General features: G+C 42.6%; 2 protein-coding genes across 2 annotated transcripts; both read left to right on the forward strand.

The window, feature by feature from the left end:
• Positions 1-2,473: 2,473 nt before the first annotated feature.
• Positions 2,474-3,043, forward strand: LOC135622062 (transcription factor bHLH146-like). The gene has a single exon (XM_065123698.1). The coding sequence runs from the start codon at positions 2,474-2,476 to the stop codon at positions 3,041-3,043; it is 570 nt and encodes a 189-aa protein (XP_064979770.1).
• Positions 3,044-21,997: 18,954 nt separating this feature from the next.
• On the forward strand, positions 21,998-23,543 carry LOC135623515 (uncharacterized). Its single transcript, XM_065126573.1, has 4 exons — positions 21,998-22,234; positions 22,316-22,572; positions 22,662-23,113; positions 23,191-23,543. Exons 1-4 carry the CDS (start codon positions 22,125-22,127, stop codon positions 23,464-23,466), a joined length of 1,095 nt encoding a protein of 364 aa, XP_064982645.1. The 5' UTR covers positions 21,998-22,124; the 3' UTR covers positions 23,467-23,543.
• The last annotated feature ends 16 nt before the right edge of the window (positions 23,544-23,559 follow it).

The raw sequence follows: 23,559 nt of genomic DNA on the forward strand, positions 1-23,559 counted from the left end.
CTCATTTTGCCTCTACCTAATCACTAAGCAGAAATGAGAGGAAAAGGAATCAATGATGGAGTGCTAATTTGGCCCTGCATATCTTATGAAGTTAAGTTACCTTAGTCCACAAGTACCACTTTGGCATGCATGCTACATAGATTGAGCATTGGGACATCCACTGGTTATTTTGTTCTTCATGGAATTCACTAATCTGGATATGTGTTGCAGTACATGACCAGTCTGCATATGCAACATCAAGTCATTAAAAGCCTTGACTACCACCATCCTCAAAATGTTACTAGATTTCTGCAGATGATTTGAACTTTTTTTTTTTTCTCTCTGAGAAAGAGAGAATAGAATTGGGCATGATCTTGGCATGTACATGTGTACAAATCAGGTATGCTACATGATTGTACCTCATGGATGTCCTTGCAAAATTTCATGTCCCCTTCTTTAAAGCATTTTGTCAGTTGTATACATGATTGATTGTCTTCCAGTAAGAGTTATTGTAGTGGCCTTCATCCTGGACTTCATCTGCAGATGACCACCTGCTTCCCTGCTCACACTGGATTAATGATGGAGAAGATGATTTGGATACCTACTCCCTGTTCCAAGATGTGCCAGTGACCACTGCATGTGCACGTGGAAGCATTGTCCATGTACATCCAAAGCAGGCTTAGCTAATTGGGACACCACTTCAATGAAACCCATGTGCTCTTCTTGCTGAGCTCCAAACTCGATCAATGATTGTAGAGCACACAAGGACAGGGAGGGGGGGGGAGCTGAAAGCTTCAATGCTGTGGGAAGAATTCCATTAGATTCTTAGGCTTGCAAACAGTAGAATCAAGAACAAGTAATCTGAAATCGAGGACAACAGGATAGTGTTTGTCATTTACCTGCGATCAATGCTGACTTTTGAGATTTTAATTACTTTAACTGAGAAGATTGTGGATGCCATGCTCAGGTGGAAGTCAAATGTATAAAGAATTGTTGCAACATGCAAGCAATCACATAGATTAGCTGTCATGGTTTGAATGATTCATATGACTTCCTATTACTAGGAAGAAATTTGATATCAAGCCCATGCCCAGCAGCTGAGATTCACATAAAAGTCAAGCTGTACAAAACAGAGATTGCAGCATGAGGTTTATGAGCAACAAGTTCTAACCTGATATTATACTGTAATGCATCATATCAGAATATAAGTATCCTTCAGTAATTAATTATTATAAGAGCAAGGCACATGAGAGTGGAGTAATATCAATAAAAATGTTAATTTGCAGGCATTTTTTTGTAATGCTTCAAGCTCACCTGTGATGGTTCCATACCTGTGGAGCTTTCAGTTGGACTGGACCTGAAAAGGATAGGTTCTCATTCGGCTTCTCCAATCAATCATTGACTCTTGCCACTCGTGGGCACAGATCATCATTGTCTTCTTGTGCATGGATACAGTGACGTGTTGGCTTCCTTCCTCAAGCCTTGGCTTTGCTGAATAGTTCATGATAACTTCATCAGCATCTAACAATGAGAGTAAAAAAGAGGGAAAAGAAGAGGAATACAACATTGTTTAGGCATCATTAATCATAATAATCCATAAGCATAAGCATCAACAAGAAGTAACCTTCATTTCCATTCTTTACGTCTACCTGTTGCCAGCCTTGTCAAAGCCAAAGAAAGGTGAGGGTTTTGTGAAGCCAGTTTACCTCCAAATGCATCTAGCCAGAGGAGGCAGATCCATCTCTCCATATCCTGTGAGGTGACTCAGCTTTGAGAGGGAGGGGGGGGGGGGAAGAGACTGGGGGTTTTGACTGGGCAAAGGGCATTTGGTTGGACTCATGTGGTGGCATTAATGGAGGCCTGGGTGTCTTGGCTCTCTCCATGGAGCACATGGGAGGGGAAACTGACCTCTGGTGGTGGCTGTGGGGGAGCAAAGGGGAGTGCATGTGCCTCCATGTGCTGCACCAGCACCACCCCCTTCCCCTTGCTCCTCCCATTTCTGAGCACAGATCATATGGAAGAGTGTTGCCAAAAGCCTCGGGAATGGCCCTGGGGCTGGGGGGAGAGGGGGGGTGGGGGTCTCTGCTCTTGGGCCCTGCTGCTTCCCTTCTGTCCATGGCTTGTGTTGCCTCTTCAACACTGGGGGTGCCTCCAAACCTTTCCCTCTCCACCATTCAATTATTTTAGCTTGTGGGCTGCCCTCCATATGTCTCAAAGGACTGCTCTCAGATGGTGAGCCAGTCTCCTGGGGTTTAACTGGAGAGTGGTAAGAGATGTTATCTTGGCCATTCTGCCCTCCTCCACTGAGTCCTTAAATGGAGGCTACCCTCCCTCTTCTCCTCCCATCATTTGAAGCTCTCCAAGGAGCTACAAGGTAATCCAAACCTCTGTTACTATCTTCCCCCATCTCTGCCCTCCTACTGCATCTTCTTTCTCTGTTGGTGAGAACTGTCTGTTTTGCTATCTGCAGTAGCCACCAATCTTTGGGTTGGACATGGAAGAGAAGAGAAGCAAGAGGAGGCGCGCCTGCTCGCCCGAACCAAACGCTGTAGTCTACGCCGGCTTCCCATGCAAATATGTCGGCTATCTCCTGCCAGCTCTCGCGAGAGCCACCTCCGGTGCTAAAGAACAAAATATCGAACAGGTGGTGCGGTTCCAAGTCGACATGGCGCTGGTGCTCTCGGCCACTGGGTTCAAATGGAGCCGCGCCTTGAAGCACAAGCTCGAGCGCAGCGATCACATAATCGAGCTCCAGCGCCACCCCATCGCCGACAGCATCGATTCAAAGCTTCAGCTGTTTCTGCCTCCCACCGTCGTCGTCCCTCGGCCTCTGTCTCTGTCTCTTGTTAGGCCAAAAAGCCTGAGCCGGAGGAGTTACATTAGCAGCAGCAACAACAGCGTCAGAGGGGACGACGAGTTCAGCCGGCGCATGCGAGCTCTGCAGAGGATTTTGCCCGGCGGCAGCGAGATGCGTCCGAGGGAGCTGCTGTCGGAGGTGAAGAGCTACATGGTGTGCCTGCAGCTGCAGGTGAACATCCTGAGGACTCTTGTGGAGATCCACTGAGGGCTACCTGCGTGGAAGAAGGATATATGAGTGTCAACATACGTACCCCTCAAAACTGTAATCTCAGCAATGTAGCATGCATGCATGTCATCTTTTGTATGTCATCTTGTGATCATAGGTTAAGAGCCTTCAAAGTAGTAGCTTTATGTGGTGGTAATGCTACATATCAACCTATCTCAGGTCATGCAATCATGACAACATTAATCACATTACACCCAAGCATGAGAAAAAAAACAAAAAAGTGAAATGAGAGGGCTTATATTTTGATGCTTAAAATGCAGAAATGAAGAAAAGAAAAAGGCTCTCTGTATTCATTTTAAGAATCAGATTTGATGTTTACATCTAAAGGAGAAAAAAAAAACATATTTCATGCTATCTAAATAAGGAAAGTTATTATTTTTTCTGTCATTCTTTCTGTTGCTCTCTTCCCCACTTTTTCTTTCCATAAAAGGATACTAAATTTTAACTTTTTTGTCCACACTAAATCACAAGAGATACCAAACAAGCAGAGATGAAAACCTTGATACCAATCTTCCACCACCTTTCAATTATGCAGTGCAATTCCTGATGATAGCATTCACATATACACATGATCTGAGTAATATACATAGTTCTGATATTAAAGTTATGTGAGAGAGGAACAAGAGAAAATACTAACTGAAGTATATTCAGGCTCAGTCTCACACTTTCATTTCTTACATCTTACTGATGTGAGAAAGAGGAGGGAGGTAATATTTACTGTAAACCTGTTCAAGTCTACTGCCACATTCTTAATGAGGATCCATTGGATCACCAGACGATGATTGATTCAACCAGGCCAACAGCCTCCAGAGCAGTCGCTTGCGCTTCTTGGGTTTGTTCGATAACTCCATCTCCGATATTCTCACCATCTCCCACATAACCTGCACATCCTGGTATCCACACATTTGAACATCATTTTGGAGCTTTATGATTCCACCACCTGATGCAAGGCCACAAAGGTGTTAGCTTCTCTGTGGTTTGCAGACCAAGAACAAGGTAACTGAAAATAACTCATGAAAATCTCTTATAAAGTATATGACAATAGACAGATCTATTAATATCTGAGGTCAGTTTAACATTGGACTGAACGATATTCTTCTTCTACAAGTCTTTACCTATAAAGTCCTGATTAGATTTCATTAAATTCTAGGTATTGTACCGAGGGATGTATGTCATGTAACTATAATCATTTAATTGTACCGACCATTATCACTAAAACAAAGCTCATCACCCTGTTAACTAGTCTTTTCTGATTTTAGGTGATTTATGCAAATGTTGAATATTGTCCTCAAACCAGATTGTTCATGTTTTGGTGTTTTAACTCTTTTACCTCTCATGGATTCAAGACAACATTGTTCCACCCTCCTATTGTTCTTTTGTAATTAGGAAAAGGCTGATTCATTTCATTCTGAAATCCATAGCATGGACTTCCTCAATGTGCACAAAGACAAGAGGGCAGAAATAATCTGAGTTTAAAAGCTGCAAAAAAGGTCATAACATTAAGTTGTTTTTTTTTTTCTTTGCAATCTGGGTAAACATGATTTAGGTCACAGAATAGTCTCTTGTTTGAACAAGACTGCATGCTTCAATCCTTATCAAACACCAGACTGGCAGGGGTGTCATATGAGACATCCCTAGACCCTAGCTTTCGGCATAATGGACTTCTATGAACTGATATGCAACACGAATCTTACAAAAGTTACTACTACTTAGGGATCGGGATCAAGCTTGGTGTGATCAAATACCACAATCGTCTACATGGAATTTGGAGTCTAGCACTAAATCACAAGAAAAATGAACTCCTGTATAAAGAAAGGCAACTATGCCACTTCCACTGCAGAATGTTCTTCTCTTTTCTTTTGTTCTATAATTTTACTTTTGATACAAGAGTCTAGCACTTTTTTTCCACCTCTCTTCCTCTTGACATAAAACATTTAATGATAGAAAGATGAACAAGCAGATGATAGGCTATACAGTAGAAACTATCCTTCGTAGCGAAAGACCATCCCGTTGGCAATTGAACACACACATCATCTCTGAAACAAGCAAGATGAAACACTATGAACTAAGTCCAGGCCAACAGTCTTGTTCCTGAACCATCTCAATTAAATACTATGGACAAACCATATCATCTCATTAATAAGCTTGAATCATTTGGGTGATTCATGACTTGCGCCATCAGAGTGACCTCAGTTCTCATTAGTTTGGACAAGACTCAAGCTTATGACTTGATTTGAAGGTTGTTCATTAAGTGTCGATTTAAAACCTCAGAATCAGCCTGTGGCTCACACTACAAACTCTGAATATAGACAATCATGGTGCAACAATCTTGATGAATTATAGTGCGACAACAAAAAATATCACAAAAAATATACTACTCTGATAGATGGCATCTGCTGAGAGCTCATGAATGTATCTAAAAGTATTTGATCCAATAATTTTGGTGACAATGAGACGAGAACAGAAGCTCAGAATTTTCAACTTAAACAGAGTACTAATGATAAGAAAGGCGAAAAAGTCATAATTTGCATACAAAAAAGCAAAAGAAAGAGAAACAAATATTGAATACTGTGACATTTATAAATCAAGCATGCAAATATAAAAGCATTCTTGAATGCTCAAAGTGAATATTGTAATTAAAAGAAGCACAAAATACTTTCAGGAAAAAAAAAAAGAAAACCGAAGGTTGTTCCTAAACGATGCGTACACAACTAAATGAGAAAATCGAAGTCTCTTAAGAGTGATTCTTACTAATCTAACTTTACACCGATCCGATGGGATCACTGACCCATTAATTGATATCCCAATAAGTATATGACATATAATACTTAAGTCTAAGTCTAAGTTAATTGATATCCGACGTGCGAGAAAACTAGGATGTTGAAAATCCTGCCTTCACCACAGTATTAACTTATTTGAACATTATATTTAGAGAACTGACAGGAAAAGAACTGTGCATATTCATCATTAGCTATCTAAATTTATAGTAAAGATAGATATAAATGCATAATTACATATGAATTTATATCTAATATCACACAAACTTTTGACAGAAAAAAATAATTAAAGGAGCTAATTAGCTTATTTGCATGCCACTATTAATGACCTATGCACTGATTTATATCTACGAAGTGAAATTTCCCAAGTATTTCTGAAGAGGAGCACCGAATTCATAAAAGGCGATTCGTTCTCATGCTCGGATCGCTATTTACGAGCAGGAGAGGGGAGCGGGTAAGCATACCGTCGCTTGGAGGCTTGACCCGGGCGGCGACGGCGACACAAGCGCGCTTCACAGGGAACGCCACCACCTTGTGCCACCAGGCCATCACCTTCGCTCCCACTGTCCGCCGCCGGCTCGCGGCGTGCTTCTTCGGCGCGAAGGACCCCAGCAGCCCTCCTCCAAATCCTTAACACACACACCCCCTCATCTGGTACGTCCCCTCCGCTGCCGCCGCAGCCTCCTCCGCCTTCACTGCTCGGCCACCGATCCCCGTCCTTCCTACCCTAAGGAGCAATTGGTACCGTTGCGTTGTCCGCAACGCCTCTCCGACCGTCGTGCTATTGCCTTTATATCCAAAAGAATTCATCTTGGAGCTTGATATTCTCACGCTCCAATACTTGCGTTTAGCTATCCCACCATAAAAGCCAGGGGGAATAGAGAGTGACTCAGAGCTTTCACATTCTCACTCTCCGATGCGTGCTTTATCAAGCCGCCCACATCTCAACAGTACCACACCCATCTCCGCCCTCGTGGCTCTCTCACTAAAGCGGGTCCCACATGTTAAAAGGTTTGGGTGACGAGGAGAGGGTCGCGCTTTTAATAGCATCGGCTTCTACGCAACGGCCTGTGGCCACCGTCACTCTCGGGAGAATTAGCCACGCGGGACTCGCGACTGAAGCCAACAGCTCCTCTTTTCGTGGGTCCCGGTTTCGGAACCATCAGCAAAAGACCACATCATCAAGAAAAAAATGTTCTCGCTGTTGGTCGTGGAACAGCCAGCATGGTTTGCAAACCACGCAAACACCGGAAGGACGTGGCCGTTCCCCTTGGAGGGATACGTGGAAACGGAGGCTATTGGTCCAGTTTGGCGCTTGCCTCGTGTCACGTGTCTCACCAGATGGACACGATAAATTGGGCCCTTGGCACAGAAGCACTGCTCCGTCACTCACTTACCCCACAACTCAACTCTCCACAAACGTCGTATGTTTGTAACTAAAGTCGTGTCAATAACGAGGATGCGGTGAACCAAGGCCCTTGACTCGATCGTCGCTCGTGAGCTCCTCGTCTTGTGAGTCGTTACTCGAGCGGGGGTACATTAGACGGATCCATTTACCCATAATCCGTAACTCAATTCGTGAAATATACCAGAAGAACCTCCCCACGATAAAAGAGAAAGAAATACGATCTAAGCAGAATAATTATAGAGTAATTATCCATTTACCCATAATCCGTAACTCAATTCGTGAAATATACAAGAAGAACCTCCCCACGATAAAAGAGAAAGGAATACGATCTAAGCAGAGCAATTATAGAGTAATTACTCCTTATAGTTAGACCCATATGGATATCTGAACTTAAAAAAACTTAAAGACCCTATAGTTATAAAAATAAAATATTTGACCCCATTTACCCTAATGTTATTAGCTTTACCAACTGAAGATACAACACATATGAATGACACAAAAATGATATACAAAAAGATAATTTCAATGGTGGATAGTTGTTGTGGTGGTAGTCGGTGAGAATGATATAGTAATTGACCTTGTCGATGTTGATCCGAACATCAACGACAAGGGGAAAAAGAGATAAAGTGGTGAGGTATCTACTGCTAGTCATAGGTGCCCTACAAGTCAATCATATAAGTGATGACACATGTAACATGACACACGGTCTTTTTGCTTATTATTGTAGCATTCTCTCACTATATATATATATATATATATATATATTGATGTGCATGGATCTATGCAATGAGAATCATATCATGATGAGATCATGATAATGAGACCGATTCACCTTTAAACACAGACCCTAAATAATCTTGGTTATAGGTTATTCGAGAGAGACATCGAGATAACTGGATAGACTAGTGTACTATATACTCATACATTGCTCATATGGGACACTAGAGTTATAGTGCAGATGCTCATTGGAGAATGAGTTCACTAATCGATTCGCTTATAGAATGCTGAATGGTTGATGATACCTCATTATCATACAATGATCCTGTCATCCTAATAGCACACCTAGTCCTCTGACTTAAGACACCAAGGATATCATGTATGAGTACTTCACTCTTTGATATCAGACTTATAGGTTTAGAAGTTCCAAATCTAGTACAGCCAGTCATTGAGAGTGGCAGCCAACCTTACGAGGGCTATTAAGTGTCGATAGAGGATCATCCACTCTCGGTATCATGAGAGGAATATCCTGTGTATTCTTGTTCAAACAAATCCTTAGCCAAGGTCATTCAGATTGAGAGAGAAAGAGTTCTCTGGGATAATTCGATTAGAGCGAGACTTAAGGAGAAACCATATGAGCGTGATAGCACCATGCCCAATATAAAGTCTTTGGGATATTAGATAGATGAGAGATTATAGATGCATAGTAATTGAGGATAGATAGGTCCAAAGAATTTGATTTCCCTGTATCGTTTGGGGACTACGACGTAGTGACCCAGTACGTTTGTAGTCGATGAGTCGAGTAAATTATTATGAAGATAATAATTCACTGAGCCAGAAGGAGTTCTGATATGTATGACTTACGGCCAGCTCGATATTGGGCCTAAAGGGTCACACACATATGGTAAGCATTGCGACGAGTAGAGGCTCGGATATAAGATATCCGTCGGAGCCCCTATCTTATTAGATATCAAATAACCCCATAAATTATTGGATCTCATGGATGAGATCTAATAAGAGATTATTAGGTAGATACCCACTAATCTAAGAGGCTTGGTAATTGGATAGAGATCCATTACCTGATAGAATAGGATCCATTAAGTTAAGTTAACTCGGAGCCTCTATAAATAGGAGAGAACCAAAAGCCCATAAGCTAGGGTTTCCTGGTTGTCACCTTCTATTATCCTCTCCCCTTCTTCTCCTTAGATAGTAAGTGTGTAGATTTGCATAGCGATTTAAGGAACGTTGTCGCAGGCCTGTTGTGTGGATCACCACTATAGAGGAGAGCACTTGAACTCCTTCGACCAATCCCATAGATCTGTATGAATTCAAGGATATATAATCTCCCTAGGTAAAAATATAATCTCACACATGGATTTAAGTTTTGCGAGTTGTTGTGCATCAATCTTTGTACAAAGACTAACATCTTTTTGGGAAATTTGAGATTTTTTATTTTATGTTCTTCCACTATGCATTTAATGTCGCCACCGGATTTTCCAATATTTACATCGATGTTAGAGGAGAAAGAAGAGGGAGGTGAGGCATTTGCTTCCTCTTCCGACATTACTATACATTTGCTTCGGCGCTGGAGGAGAAAGATGAGACAAGTGAGGCAGAATGGTGTGGTGCCAAAGGAGAAAGATGAGGCAAAACAATGCAGGCTATCACCCTCCCAAAATTCACTAAGGCAAACATAGCAATCGATGCCCTGCATTGATCCCTTGCCTTTTTTGGTACTTGTGCACTACCTCATCAAGCTTGTTTGATGAAACTTCAAATGCTTCCTCATTGAACGGGCTTGATGAGGCATTGATCAACAAGATCACAATCCATAAGTATTGGAAAGGTGAGGGATGATGCACCAATTGCTCCATTTGCCTTAGTGTATTCCGGGAGGATGAGGTAGGGCAGTGCAACGTCGATCGAGGAAGAGGAGGCAAGTGAGACATCTGCGTTGGCATCACACTTCTCTGCCTCACCTGCCTCCTCTTCCTCCTCCTATGCTGCATCGAGGTTGTCATCCTCCTAGAATTCATTGAGGCATATGGAGCAATCGGTGCCCTGCACCTATCCCTCACCTTTTTGGTACTTGTGGACTGCGATCTTGCTGATCAATACCTCATCAAGCCCGTTCGATAAAACTTTGAATGCTTCCTCATTGAATGGGCTTGATGAGGCATTGATTAATAAGACCACAGTCCAACTACTAGAAAGGCGAGGGATCAATGCAAGGCATCAATTGCTCTGTTTGCCTTAGCATATTTCAGGAGGATGAGGCAGAGTGATGCATCACTTGAGGAGGAAGGGGATGTAGGTGAGGCATTTGCATCGACGTCACACCGATCTGCCTCACCTGCATCCTCTTCCTCCCTTCTCGTCATCGGCAATGCAAACGCCTCACCTACCAACTCTTCCTTCTTCGGCACTAACACAGATGCAAAACGGTGTCGAAGGAGGAAGAGAAGGCAGAGTAGTGTGATACTGACAAGGATATTCCTCACTGCTTTATCTCTTCTTCCTTCTCATTGTCGATATTCAGGTCGATATCATTAAGATCGACCATTACATCATTCTCATCGACTACCACCATAATAGTCACTCATGGTGTCATCCTCTGTCACCACCATGAAAATTATTTTTTTATCTATCATTTTTGTATTATTTATGCATATGTTATCACATGTTATAACTGTTGGGAAATCATTGGGGGGCGACATCATATGCGCAGCGGAAGAACAAGAAAAAAAAATCCGCAAAACATAAAACTGCGTATAGAGATTGTGTTACCTAGGGAGATCGTATATCCCTGTTTCCTTGCAGATCCTTACGAGAGGGTGAAGGAGGTCAAGCGTCCTCCTCTCTAGCGGTGATCCACACAGCAGGGTTGCGACGACGCTCCTCAAAACTCCAGGCCTACTCTGAGGTGGAGAGGGAGAGGAGAATATGAAAGGTAAGCAAAGACTCTAGCCTATGAGGCTGTGAATCCCTCCTATTTATAGAGATCCCGTGTCAAACCCTAATGGGTCCTTCCCTAGTGGGTATTGGATCTGCATCCAATAAGACAAGGGCTCCGTCGGATATCTCATATCCGAACCTCTACTCAAAGCAATACCTACCATATGTGTGTGACCCTCTAGGCCCAATATCGAGCTGGCCGTGAGTCATACCTGTCAGAACTCCTTCTAACTCAGTGAATTATTATCTCTGTAATAATTCACTCGACTCATCGACTACGGACGTACTAGGCCACTACGCCGTAGTCCCCAGACGATACAGGGGAATCCAATACATTGGACCTGTCTGTCCTCAGTTACCATGTACCTATAGTCTCTCATCCATCTAATATCCCAGAGACCGTATATCGAGCATGGTGCTGTCAGACCCATACGGTTTCTACTCAAGTCTCGCTCTAATCGGATTCTCCCGGAGAACTCTTTCTCTCTCAACCCGAATGACCCTGGCCAGGGATTTGTCTGAGCAAGAACACATGGGATATTCCTCTCATGACGTCGAGAGTGGATGATCCTCTGTCGACACTCAATAGCCCTCGTAAGGTCGACTACCACTCCCAATGACCAGCTGTACTAGATCTGGGACAGCCAAACCTATAAGTCTGGTGTCAAAGAGTGGAGCACTCATACAGGACATCCTTAGTGTCTCAAGTCTAAGGACCAGATACACCACTAGGACTACGGAATCGTTGTCTGACAATAAGGCATCATCAACCATCCAGCATTCCGTAAGCGGATCAATCAGTGAACTCATTCTCCAATGAGCACCTGTACTGTATCCCTAGTGTCCCTACACGAGCAGCTATAAGACCAGCTGCATCCATCATATGGACGAGTATACAGCACACCAGTCTATCCGGTTATCACGATGTCCCTCTCGAGTAACCTATGACCGGGATTATTTAGGATATGTGTTTAAAGGTGAATCGATCTCATTATCGTGATCTCATCACGATCCGATTCCCATTGCACAAATCCAAGGACATCACAATATATATATGCATTTATGCAATAGTTATAAAGTGATATACGCCAAAATATAATAAGCAAAAAGATTTTGTATCAAGTCACACGTGTCATCACTCACGTGATTGGCTTGTCGGGCACCTATGACTAGCAATCTCCCACTTGACCTAAAGCCAATCACCTATGTGTCTGATCCCCATTAGACTCCTGTGACGCTCAAAGACAATCTGAGACAACGACTTTGTCAGTGGATCTGCAATGTTATCTTCGGATGTAACTCTTTCCACTGCTACATCTCCTCGGGTTACGATCTCTCTAATAAGCTAGAACCTCCTCAGAACACTTCTGATGAGACCCGGGTTCCCTTATTTGAGTAATCGCCCCATAGTTGTCGCAATATAAGGAAGTCGACTTCTCGCTATTTGGAACGACTCCCAAATCTGTGATGAACATCTTCACCCAGACTCCCTCCTTTGCTGCATCTGATGCAGAAATGTACTCCGCCTCTGTGGTCGAGTCAACAGTGGTATCTTGCTTGGAACTCTTCTAGCACACTGCTCCTCCATTCAAGGTGTACACATACCCTGAATTCGACTTGCTATCATCGACATCAAACTGAAAACTTGAGTCAATGTAGCCTTCAACCTTAAGGCTATTACCTCCATATACTAGTAAAAGATCCTTAGTCCTTCTCAAGTACTTAAGGATACACTTTACTGCTTTCCAGTGCTCCAAGCCTGGATCCGCCTGATACCTGCTCGTGACACTCAGAGCATGCACTATATCAGGCCTAGTACATAGCATGACATACATGATATACCATATTGCTGAGGCATAAGGTATCATATCCATGTTCGTCCTTTCTTAGAATTTTCAATGCCAAACCTTTTGACAATGGTTTCTATGTACCTGGACTGGGACAAGCCAAGCATCCTCTTGGATCTATCTCTATAGATTCTAATCCCCAAGATATAGGATGCTTCTCCTAAGTCCTTTATGGAGAAGTGTCTAGATAACCAAGTCTTTACTGTGGATAGCATTCCTATGTCATTCCCAATGATGAGGATGTCATCCACATATAACACCAAAAAGGTGATAGCGCTCCCACTTACCTTCCTGTATACACAAGGCTCATCTTCGTTCTTAACGAAGTCATAAGATCTGATTGACTTATCAAATCTTATGTTCCAACTTCGGGAAGCTTGCTTTAGTCCATAAATGGATTTAAGCAACCTACACACCTTATCTGGGCAGTTCTTGGACACGAATCCCTCAGGTTGCATCATATACACCTCCTCCTCGATGTTCCCATTGAGGAATGCGGTTTTCACATCCATCTGCCAGATCTCATAATCATAGTGTGCTGCAATAGCTAATAGAATTCTGATGGATTTTAGCATTGCTACGAGTGAGAGTTTCGTCGTAGTCAACACCTTGCCTTTGACGATACCCCTTAGCCACTAGCCTTGCTTTATAGGTCTCTACCTTTCCATCTACTCCGATCTTTTTCTTAAAGATCCATTTGCAACCGATGGGTACAATACATTCTGGCGCATCAACTAGGTTTCAAACCTTATTGGAGTACATAGAATCTATCTCAGAATTCATGATTTTTTTTCACTTCCCGGAGTCTATACTCATAATAGCCTCCTCGTAGGTCTGAGGATCAATATCCTCTACATCCTCTGCTCTAATATGTCCCACATATCTCTCAGGAGGATGGGATACTCTATCAGACCTGCGTAAAGTTGATACTTGTGTATTAGGTACCTGAACAGACTCGGGCTGTAGAGTGGTGCTTGAGCTTGGTTCTCCAACCTTGCTCAATTCTATCATTCTCCCACTGTCTCCGTCAAGAATGTGTTCCTTCTCAAGGAACACTGCTCTCTTAGCTACAAAGACCTTTTGGTCCTCGAGATGATAGAAATAATACCCACAAGTTTCCTTGGGGTATCCCACAAATTTGCATCGCTCTGTCCTTGATTCTAACTTATCGGGGTTGTGTCTTCTAACATGGGCATGGCAGCCCCAAATCTTAACAACCTTAAGATCAGGCTTCTTCCCTTTCCATATCTCATATGGTGTAGACACTACCGACTTAGTTGGAACTCTGTTCAGAAGATAAGCTGCGGTCTCTAGGACATATCCCCAGAATGAGATGAGTAGGTCAGCGAAACTCATCATGGACCGTACCATATCTAATAACGTACGATTCCTCCTTCCAAAGACACCATTGAGCTGAGGTGTATAAGGAGGTGTCCATTAGGATAATATCCCATGGTCCTTGAGGAACTGAGTAAACTCTGTACTTAAGTACTCACTTCCTCGATCTGATCGAAGAGTTTTGATACTCTTTCCAGTCTAGTTCTCTACCTCATTCTTATACTCTTTGAATTTCTCAAAGGCCTCAGAATTGTACTTCATTAAGTACACATATCCATACCTTGAGAAATCATCAGTAAATGTAATGAAGTAGGAGTAACCTCCAATGGCATGAGTTGACATGGGTCCACATACATCACTATGTATGAGTTCCAACAACTCAGTGGCTCTCTCTCCAGTTCCACTAAATGGAGAGTTGGTCAATTTTCCACGAATGCAAGATTCACAAGTTGCATATGACACGTAGTCGAATGGATCTAGATATCCATCATTTAGCAACTTTTGAATCCTTCTTTCATGGATGTGACCTAGCCTACAATGCCATAGGTATGCACTATTCACCTCATCTCGTTTCCTCTTAGACACTTACATTCATGATATGTGGAGTAGTGTCTTGCATAAACAAACCTTTATGCAATATTCCTCTCGTCAATCTCCCCTTAGCTTTGCTAGAATTTACAATAAATTGTAGATGTGATAAGCAATATTGGTATCCAATACCAATGCACTATCACAAAAATCTAACAATTAGAGATTGATCATGAATGTACTTGAAGCTTCACCAAGCTTCTTGTTTCGCCCTTTCTGCAAGGTACTCTTTGCAGTTTCTCTTCCAATGCCCATCTTTACCACAGTGGAAGCACTGGCCTTTGTCCTTTGCTAGGTCTTTCTTAGCAACCTTTGCTTTACCTTGTTTGCCCTTGCCCTTTCCCTTCTTAAGGGACCTTTCTGCTTTCCTTTTCTTTCTGGTCTCACCAGTGTAGAGAACTGGCTTCTCTTTCTTAATAGTACTCTCTGCCTCCCTCAACATATTGAGGAGCTCTGGGAGAGTCACCTCAAGCTTATTCATATTAAAATTCATTATAAACTGTGAAAAGGAATCTGGTAGGGACTGAAGCACAATGTCCACACACAAGTTATCCTCTAGGACCATTCCTAGACCTGTGAGTTTCTCTATCCACTCAATCATCTTTAGGACATGGTTTTGAACCGATGTCCCCTCAGTCATCCTAGCGCGGAAAAGGCTCTTGGATATCTCATATCGTTGAGTCCTTCCCTGTTCCTCAAACAATTTGCGGACATGCAGGAGAATGGATCTGGCATCCATCTTTTCATGTTGTCTCTGTAACTCAGGAGTCATAGAGGCCAACATATAGCACTGAGCAAGAGTGAAGTCATTAATGTACTTCACGTAGCGAGTGATCTCATCCTCGCTTGCCCCTTCTTCGGGCGTAGTCATCACTGTATCAAGGACATACACGATTTTCTCCACTGTGAGAACAATTCTCAAGTTACGGAGCCAATCCGTATAATTTGGACCAGTGAGGCGGTTGACATCAAGTATGCCACGTAAGGGATTTAAAAGCGACATTTTCTGAAAATAAAGATGAAGCAGAAATGAATAACATGCAGATTTTGCAAGAAATAAACTATCAAGATATGGACTTCTATCTTAATATGCTCCCACTATTTTACTAACGAGTCACGCGACACCCTCAGCACGTGAAACGGAAGTCTCCGACAGACTTCTAGTGGGGATCAGGATCTAATCAACGTCTTAGTGTAACCTCGAGGGACTTGACCAATCACACTAAGCCTAAAAGGTAGGCAACTCTTGCCGATCACAACTCCTTGTGATTCCCGTCCTGTTCGGCCTTCGAATCACCATGACCTCGAGGGACTCGACCAACCATGATGCTTGGTTAAGTGAACACCTTCATTACAAGATGAGTCTGATTTGATGATATACCCTCGAGGGACTCGACCAAGCATACCATGCCCTCAGGTCACCGGTGACATCTCTATGTCGTAAGCAAGATAGCGAATCGCGATATAGGTGAGTCTCGAGGGACTCGACCAACTCAACCTACACCGGGAATCGGTTCCTACTCATAACGATTAAAGGCCACGTGGGTCAATCTAATTGTCTTACGTTTACCGACTTAATATTATCGAGAGATGTTTCTATAATTTGGTCTCACATATAGATATTTAATATATATCTACATCGCATGCAAATATATATACATATCTAGTATGTGTATAAGCAATCACATCAGATGATCATGGACCACAACCTAATATGATTAGGCCTGAGCCAGTAGGCCTAATCACTCACATCAAGATCTATGTGTGCAACGGTGCATCTCCATGCCCTTGTGATCGTCCATCTCATCCTCGTCGGTTCCGTCGACATCTTGATGCATCTCCATGCATCACGATCGTCCGTCTCGTGGGTCCTGCTATCGCATCCACGCTCCCGCTGCGCCTCCTCATGTGATTACAACTAAATCATAGGCACGCAGGCCCGACAATAAACGAGAAATATAATGGAGGTTCGCAGACCTCAATAATAATAATCACAATTACACACATCACACGGTCCATGATCATCCGTCCACACATCATACATCACATGTATAAATAATCATAATCATGTAGGACTACTAGATAATAATAAAAATAATAATCAACTAAACCTTTTAATTAATTAATATTTTTTCTGAAATCAGGGACATGTAGGGAATTTCTCAATTCCTAAGGATATTTTCGTAATTTGGATAAAAGACAGAAACTGGAATTTCTCAAATTTCGAGGGGTAAAACTGTCTTTTTCTCAGAAAACCCTAATGCCATACTATCCTTTGCTGCTGTCGCCGCCGTCGCCACCCTGCTGGCGGCGGCCTGTGCGGCGGGGCGAGGGCACTGCCCTCACCTGCAAGCGGCACGCCCGCTGGCGGCGCTGCCGCTGCAGGTGGGCTCCCCCGCGGGCGCCGCTGCCTCCGCAGGCGGTGCTGTCCCGCCAGGCGGCCGCCCCTGTGGGGAGGGGGGGGGGGGGTTTCGCCCGCGGGAGCAGCGGCGGCAAACGCCGCTGCCCGTGGGCTGCCAGCCCCACCGGCAGCAAGGCTGCTACAAGCAGGCCGCCGGCCGGCTACTGCAGACGCAGCCCCTGTGCTGCCCGCCTTCGGCTGCGCTTCACGCACGCAGATCGAGGGCAATAACTATTGCTGCCCTTTCTCACTTTTGCGTAACGATTTTGACCTCAAAATTCTTCTTAAACACAACACACGCAGTTCAAAACCAATCATTCGCACGAACAACCTGGCTCTGATACCACTGTTGGGAAATCATTGGGGGGTGACATCATATGCGCAGCGAAAGAACAAGAAAAAAAAATCCGCAAAACACAAAACTACGTATAGAGATTGTGTTACCTAGGGAGATCGTATATCCTTGTTTCCTTGCAGATCCTTAGGAGAGGGTGAAGGAGGTCAAGCGTCCTCCTCTCTAGCGGTGATCCACACAGTAGGGTTGCGACGACGCTCCTCAAAACTCCAGGCCTACTATGAGGTGGAGAGGGAGAGGAGAATAGGAAAGGCAAGCAAAGACTCTAGCCTATGAGGCTGTGAATCCCTCCTATTTATAAAGATCCTGTGTCAAGCCCTAATGGGTCCTTCCCTAGTGGGTATTGGATCTGCATCTAATAAGACAAGGGCTCCGTCGGATATCTCATATCCGAACCTCTACTCATCGCAATGCCTACCATATGTGTGTGACCCTTTAGGCCCAATATCGAGCTGGCTGTGAGTCATACCTGTCAGAACTCCTTCTAACTCAGTGAATTATTATCTCTGTAATAATTCACTCGACTCATCGACTACGGACGTACTAGGCCACTACGCCGTAGTCCCCAGACGATACAGGGGAATCCAATCCATTGGACATGTCTGTCCTCAATTACCATGTACATATAGTCCCTCATCCATCTAATATCCCAGAGACCGTATATCGAGCATGGTGGTGTCAAACCCATACGATTTCTACTCAAGTCTCGCTCTAATCGGATTCTCCCGGAGAACTCTTTCTCTCTCAACCCGAATGACCCTGGCAAGGGATTTGTCTGAGCAAGAACACATGGGATATTCCTCTCATGACGCCGAGAGTGGATGATCCTCTATCGAAACTCAATAGCCCTCGTAAGGTCGACTACCACTCCCAATGACCAGCTGTACTAGATCTGGGATAGCCAAACCTATAAGTCTGGTATCAAAGAGTGGAGCACTCATACAGGACATCCTTGGTGTCTCAAGTCTAAGGATCAGATATACCACTAGGACTACGGAATCGCTGTCTAACAATAAGGCATCATCAACCATCCAGCATTCCATAAGCGGATCAATCAATGAACTCATTCTCCAATGAGCACCTGTACTGTATCCCTAGTGTCCCTACACGAGCAGCTATGAGACCAGCTGCATCCATCATATGGACGGGTATACAGCACACCAGTCTATCCGGTTATCACGATGTCCCTCTCGAGTAACCTATGACCGGGATTATTTAGGATATGTGTTTAAAGGTGAATCGATCTCATTATCGTGATCTCATCACGATCCAATTCCCATTGCACAAATCCAACGACATCACAATATATATATATATATATATATATATATATATATATATATATATATATATATATATATATATATATATATATATATATATATATATATATATATATATATATATATATATATATATATATATATATATATATATATATATATGCAATAGTTATAAAGTGATATACGTCAAAATATAATAAACAAAAAGATTCTGTATCAAGTCACACGTGCCATCACTCACGTGATCGGCTTGCTGGGCACATATGACTAGCAATATCTTCCGTCGGTAAAATCGTTGACTTTATGATAAATTAAGTTAAATATTTCAGAGATTTTAATATAAATTATGAAACGTTAAAAAAGTAGAACTACTGTAATTAGTCCTACTCTAAGATTCACCACTGCCTAATTATCTTCCGCCTTCTGTTAGCTGACTTCTTTTCTCTCTCTCTCTCTCTCTCTCGAAGGGCCGGCGGTAATGGAGCACTAAGCTTGTGTGGAAGAACAATGCAATCAAGAAACAGCAGGATCTCTAATGGATACTGCAACCTTGGTGATGGCCATGCCACTCCGCTTTCCTTTTCCGTTCATGCTTCCTAGGCTTCCTCTTGCTATTGGTCAACCAGAAATCTAGAGAACAGAAACACATCTTATGCGGGTCCTCCCCACAAAAATACTGAGCATCAATGGAGAGACCACCGTGCATTTAGAGTGACCACCAGCAACTTCTTCAGTGTAGATTAATGAAATATCCAGCTTTGTGATGTGTGTGATTGCAAGTCCACATCCAAATCCATTACTTATATTGGTTGTCAAACTTCATGGTATCTCCAATCTAGATTTTGTTATGCTATTGCTCCTGCAGTAGATAAGCATGATACTTCAGCACAGTTCATCAGTTTCAGGTGGGATAGTTGATGATCATGTTGAAACATCATAATTCCTCCATGAAAGTGGCAAAAAGGTCGATCAGGGAAGCCTAGAATGAAGACAATCTGCTAAGGGTGCACCTAATCCTGTCAATGACTCCATTGTGCTCTTGGAGATAAGCCTTAAGCACCACATTCTTCTTTTGAAATGGAGATGTCAACTAAAATGGCTGTTGCAAAAGTATAAAGTGAGCACTGCTGAAAAGGTAGGCAGCTTCTCCTATAACTCTGCAGAGTTCAAGTTTGTGTTGGTGATACTGCAATCAAGTAGGCGTCTTTCTTTCACCTTCTTCCTGTGGCATGTTTCAGAACAATCTTTGGCCTAAATGGCAACCACCTTTCACCTTCTCATATTTTCAGTTCTTGAGATGGGATGATCTCAACACCAAAAAGAATCTATATACCAACTTAGTGTCAGAATTAATCGTTGAGATCCATATCATGAAATCGATTTAAATAAATCCAATTTTCAAGAGTTATTGTGATCTGAAAATTAGATCTTAGAAAAAATAATTTAAAATTTATTTTAAAAAAATTATAGGACTCTAATGTAACTAACAATATCACTTCGAAGCTCAAGTCAGTAAGATGCTTTATGCGAGAACTAAGAAAAGTGTTTTCATATTCTAGGCTATACCTGATTTATTATTGTTAATAGTGAGTGACTAATGAAATCAAGAAAATTTTAGGAAATATTCTTTTGACATGGTCGATGTAATTGATCGATCGAACCCTACACGTTCACTTTGGATTGGGTACAAATATTAATCATGTCACTAATTATTTTGTATTTTACTAAAGAATAACAATAATATTTTAGCTCGAGTTTTTTTCTCTCTCTATTTTGGTTCCTTTTTATTTTTATTTACACTTATTTAATTATATAAATATCCTAATAAATGTTATTGTCTTCTTTAATACAAAATAAAATGATAACTAAGATTGGTGATAGACTTAAGCATGATAAATCAGGTAAATTCACAATAATTGAATCCTTTGAATTCTCAATAAATAAGATAAGAGTCCTAAATATTTCGAAGAATAAGGGGATAAGTAACTGCAAGATAATCACATAGAGTAAGAGCAATTATGTTCTACATGTTTTATTGTCTTTGGAAATTTTGTTATTGCATATATTTGATATAAATATTGTGATCATGAATATTTTGTTTTGCACTCAGTTAATAGAAATATGCAGGAATATTTTACTAAATAAAAGAAAACATACACTCACCAAGACATACATGGCTTGCTTTCATTCAACCTTTACTTACTGCCAGTTCTATGATGAAAATTCATGTATCAATTAATTGATCATCATAACTATTATTATCATTGTACTTTTACATATTTTATGTATTAATACTAGTAAAAAGTTATTTTAATTAAATTTTATCTTTTTTATTATAAAATAATATCTAAATCGAAGTAAAATTCTATCAAAAGTAAGTTACATGATCGACACCTCGATACTAAGTAACAACAGCTTTACGTTAGTGTAAGCTTGAATAGATTGAATGTTATTACAACTCAGATTTGTGCATCATAATTAAGTTTGAATAACTATATTAGGAGTTGACTATAAAAAGGAGCTCTTAGAGAGATAGACCTCTCTAAAAAATCAAAAGTCAAATCTTATAAATTGGATTAGCTTAAACATAAAGAGATATTATTGTGAGCACTCCCATATAGTTTTATATGATTTGATGTGAACCAAATTGGACAAAAATGATAATCGATTGAAATCAACTTACGATTCGATCTTCATTGACTCCGAATCAATATACTAATTAAAACAATCAAAACTAACTTTAGTACAATCAAATAAACGTATTGTAGTAATATGTATTTTTTCCTTTAATTTATGCGATTTTAATGATTACAAGAAATTAAGAATGCTTTATCGCTAATAAATATTATTTGGTCTTATTTTATTAGGATTTAAATTCCACAAATAAGATTTCAATGGCATTCAAAAATGAAAATTCAAATATGATTCTCCATTTCATTTTTCAAATCATAACTCTAAATTATATCAACTAAATAGTCACACACACTTCATACTTTTCAATACATGCACTGGCTTGGAAATTGTCAGCCCCCATTTTTTTATCTACTTTATTATTATTATTATTATTATTATTTGTATATATATATATAATTATAATTAATTAAGAACAAGTCAAAATCTTGTCGAAGACTTTATTTCGAGAAGACGCGAGCTCAAGATGGATCCAGTGTCATCTCGGCCGTACGTTTGAAAGTCAAGACATCAGACGGCCACGGTTCGGAGGAAAGGATCCAAGTCTCTCTGCCGCGTCCGCTGCCTCGTCCTCTTTCTCCTTCCCGCAAAGCCAAAAAGGAAGCAGAGAGGAAAGCAGGGGAGGGAGAACGATGCATCAGGATCAGGGATTTATACCCAGCTAGCTCGCTACTCGATCTCTGTGCGGAGTTCCTCAGCGATGGAAGCAGGAGCAGGCGACAGGAAGGTGGTGGTTGTGGGTGGTGGCGTCGCCGGCGCCATGCTCGCCAAGCACATGCAGTTTGACGCCGATGTAGTCCTCATCGACTCGTAAGATCCCAATTCTCTCTCTCTCTCTCTCTCTCTCTCTCTCTCTCTCTCTCATGTGTCCCTCTCTTCCTCCGACACCAGGAAGGAATACTACGAGGTCCCCTGGGCAAGGAGCAGATCGATGGTGGAGCCACCGTTTGCAGAGCGATCGCTGATCCAGCACACCGACTACCTCAGCAATGCCAGAGTCACGGCGTCGCCCGCGATCGACGTCACCGAGTCCGAGGTCTTGACCGCGGAGGGTCGCGCCTTTGCATACGACTATCTCGTCATCGCCACCGGCCATGTGGATTCCACGCCAAGGAGCAGGAAGGACAGGCTCGAGCAGTTCAAGCAAGGCAATTCCAGTGATCATTCTTCTTCTGCTTCTTCCTCTTCAGATACGCATGCAGAAGCCTCTTACCATGCCATCTCATGATTCTCTCAGACAACAAGAGGATAAGATCTTCCAGCTCCGTGCTGGTCATCGGAGGAGGCCGAACCGGCGTCGAGCTCTCTGCAGAGATCGCGGCGGACTACCCGGAGAAGAAGGTGACGCTCGTTCACGAAGGCCCAAGACTGGTTCAAATCCTCGGCCCGAAAGCTTCCGAGAAGGCGCTCAGATGGCTGAAGTCGAAGGGGGTCGACGTGCTCCTGGGCCACTCCATCGACCTGGACGCCATCTCCGAGGGGCAGCGATCATTCACGACTTCCGCCGGAGCAACCATCACCGCCGACTGTCACTTCGTGTGCGCGGGGAGGCCGCTGGGTTCCTCATGGCTGCAGCACACCCTGCTCAAGGATAACCTGGATCGGTTTGGGAGGTTGAAGGTGGACGAGAACTTGAGGGTGAGAGGCCGGAAGAACGTGTTCGCCATTGGCGACGTAGTTGATCTTCCCGTAAGTGGTTTCCATCCACTTGATCTGTGCATTACAACCATGACCTTTAGTTGATGTGGAATCTGCTGTGTGCACAGGAGATCAAACAGGGGTTCTCAGCACGCAAGCACGCTGCGGTGGCTGCCAAGAACATGAAGCTGTTGCTGAGAGGAGGGAAGGAGGAGAAGATGGCCGTGTACAAGCCGAGATCAGCAGCAGCAGCACCGGCAGTCGTTTCCTTGGGGAGGAGACAGGCAGTGGCTCAGTTTCCATTCACCACAGTGAGTGGGTACATCCCTGGCTTGTTCAAGTCCAAGGACTTGTACGTGGGTTGGAATAGGAGAAAGCTGGGGCTGGAAACTGACATTATCTGAATCCATGCAACAGTTCTCTATTCCTTCTTCCCTTTCTGCTTCTTGTTCTTGTCATATGCTTCTTTGTCTGTGCTTCTTGTTCTTGAGCTGCTT

The sequence above is a fragment of the Musa acuminata genome, chromosome BXJ2-9 (genome assembly GCF_036884655.1).
Source record: "Musa acuminata AAA Group cultivar baxijiao chromosome BXJ2-9, Cavendish_Baxijiao_AAA, whole genome shotgun sequence".
In the NCBI taxonomy this organism is placed as follows: Eukaryota; Viridiplantae; Streptophyta; class Magnoliopsida; order Zingiberales; family Musaceae; genus Musa; species Musa acuminata.

Excerpts from the sequence above, each read along its gene's own strand:
- LOC135622062 (XM_065123698.1), top strand. The coding sequence starts at position 2,474 with ATGGAAGAGAAGAGAAGCAAGAGGAGGCGCGCCTGCTCGCCCGAACCA.
- LOC135623515 (XM_065126573.1), top strand. The coding sequence starts at position 22,125 with ATGGAAGCAGGAGCAGGCGACAGGAAGGTGGTGGTTGTGGGTGGTGGC. Across the intron at positions 22,235-22,315 it reads GATGTAGTCCTCATCGACTC|GAAGGAATACTACGAGGTCC; the intron begins GTAAGATCCCAA and ends CTCCGACACCAG. Across the intron at positions 23,114-23,190 it reads GCGACGTAGTTGATCTTCCC|GAGATCAAACAGGGGTTCTC; the intron begins GTAAGTGGTTTC and ends CTGTGTGCACAG.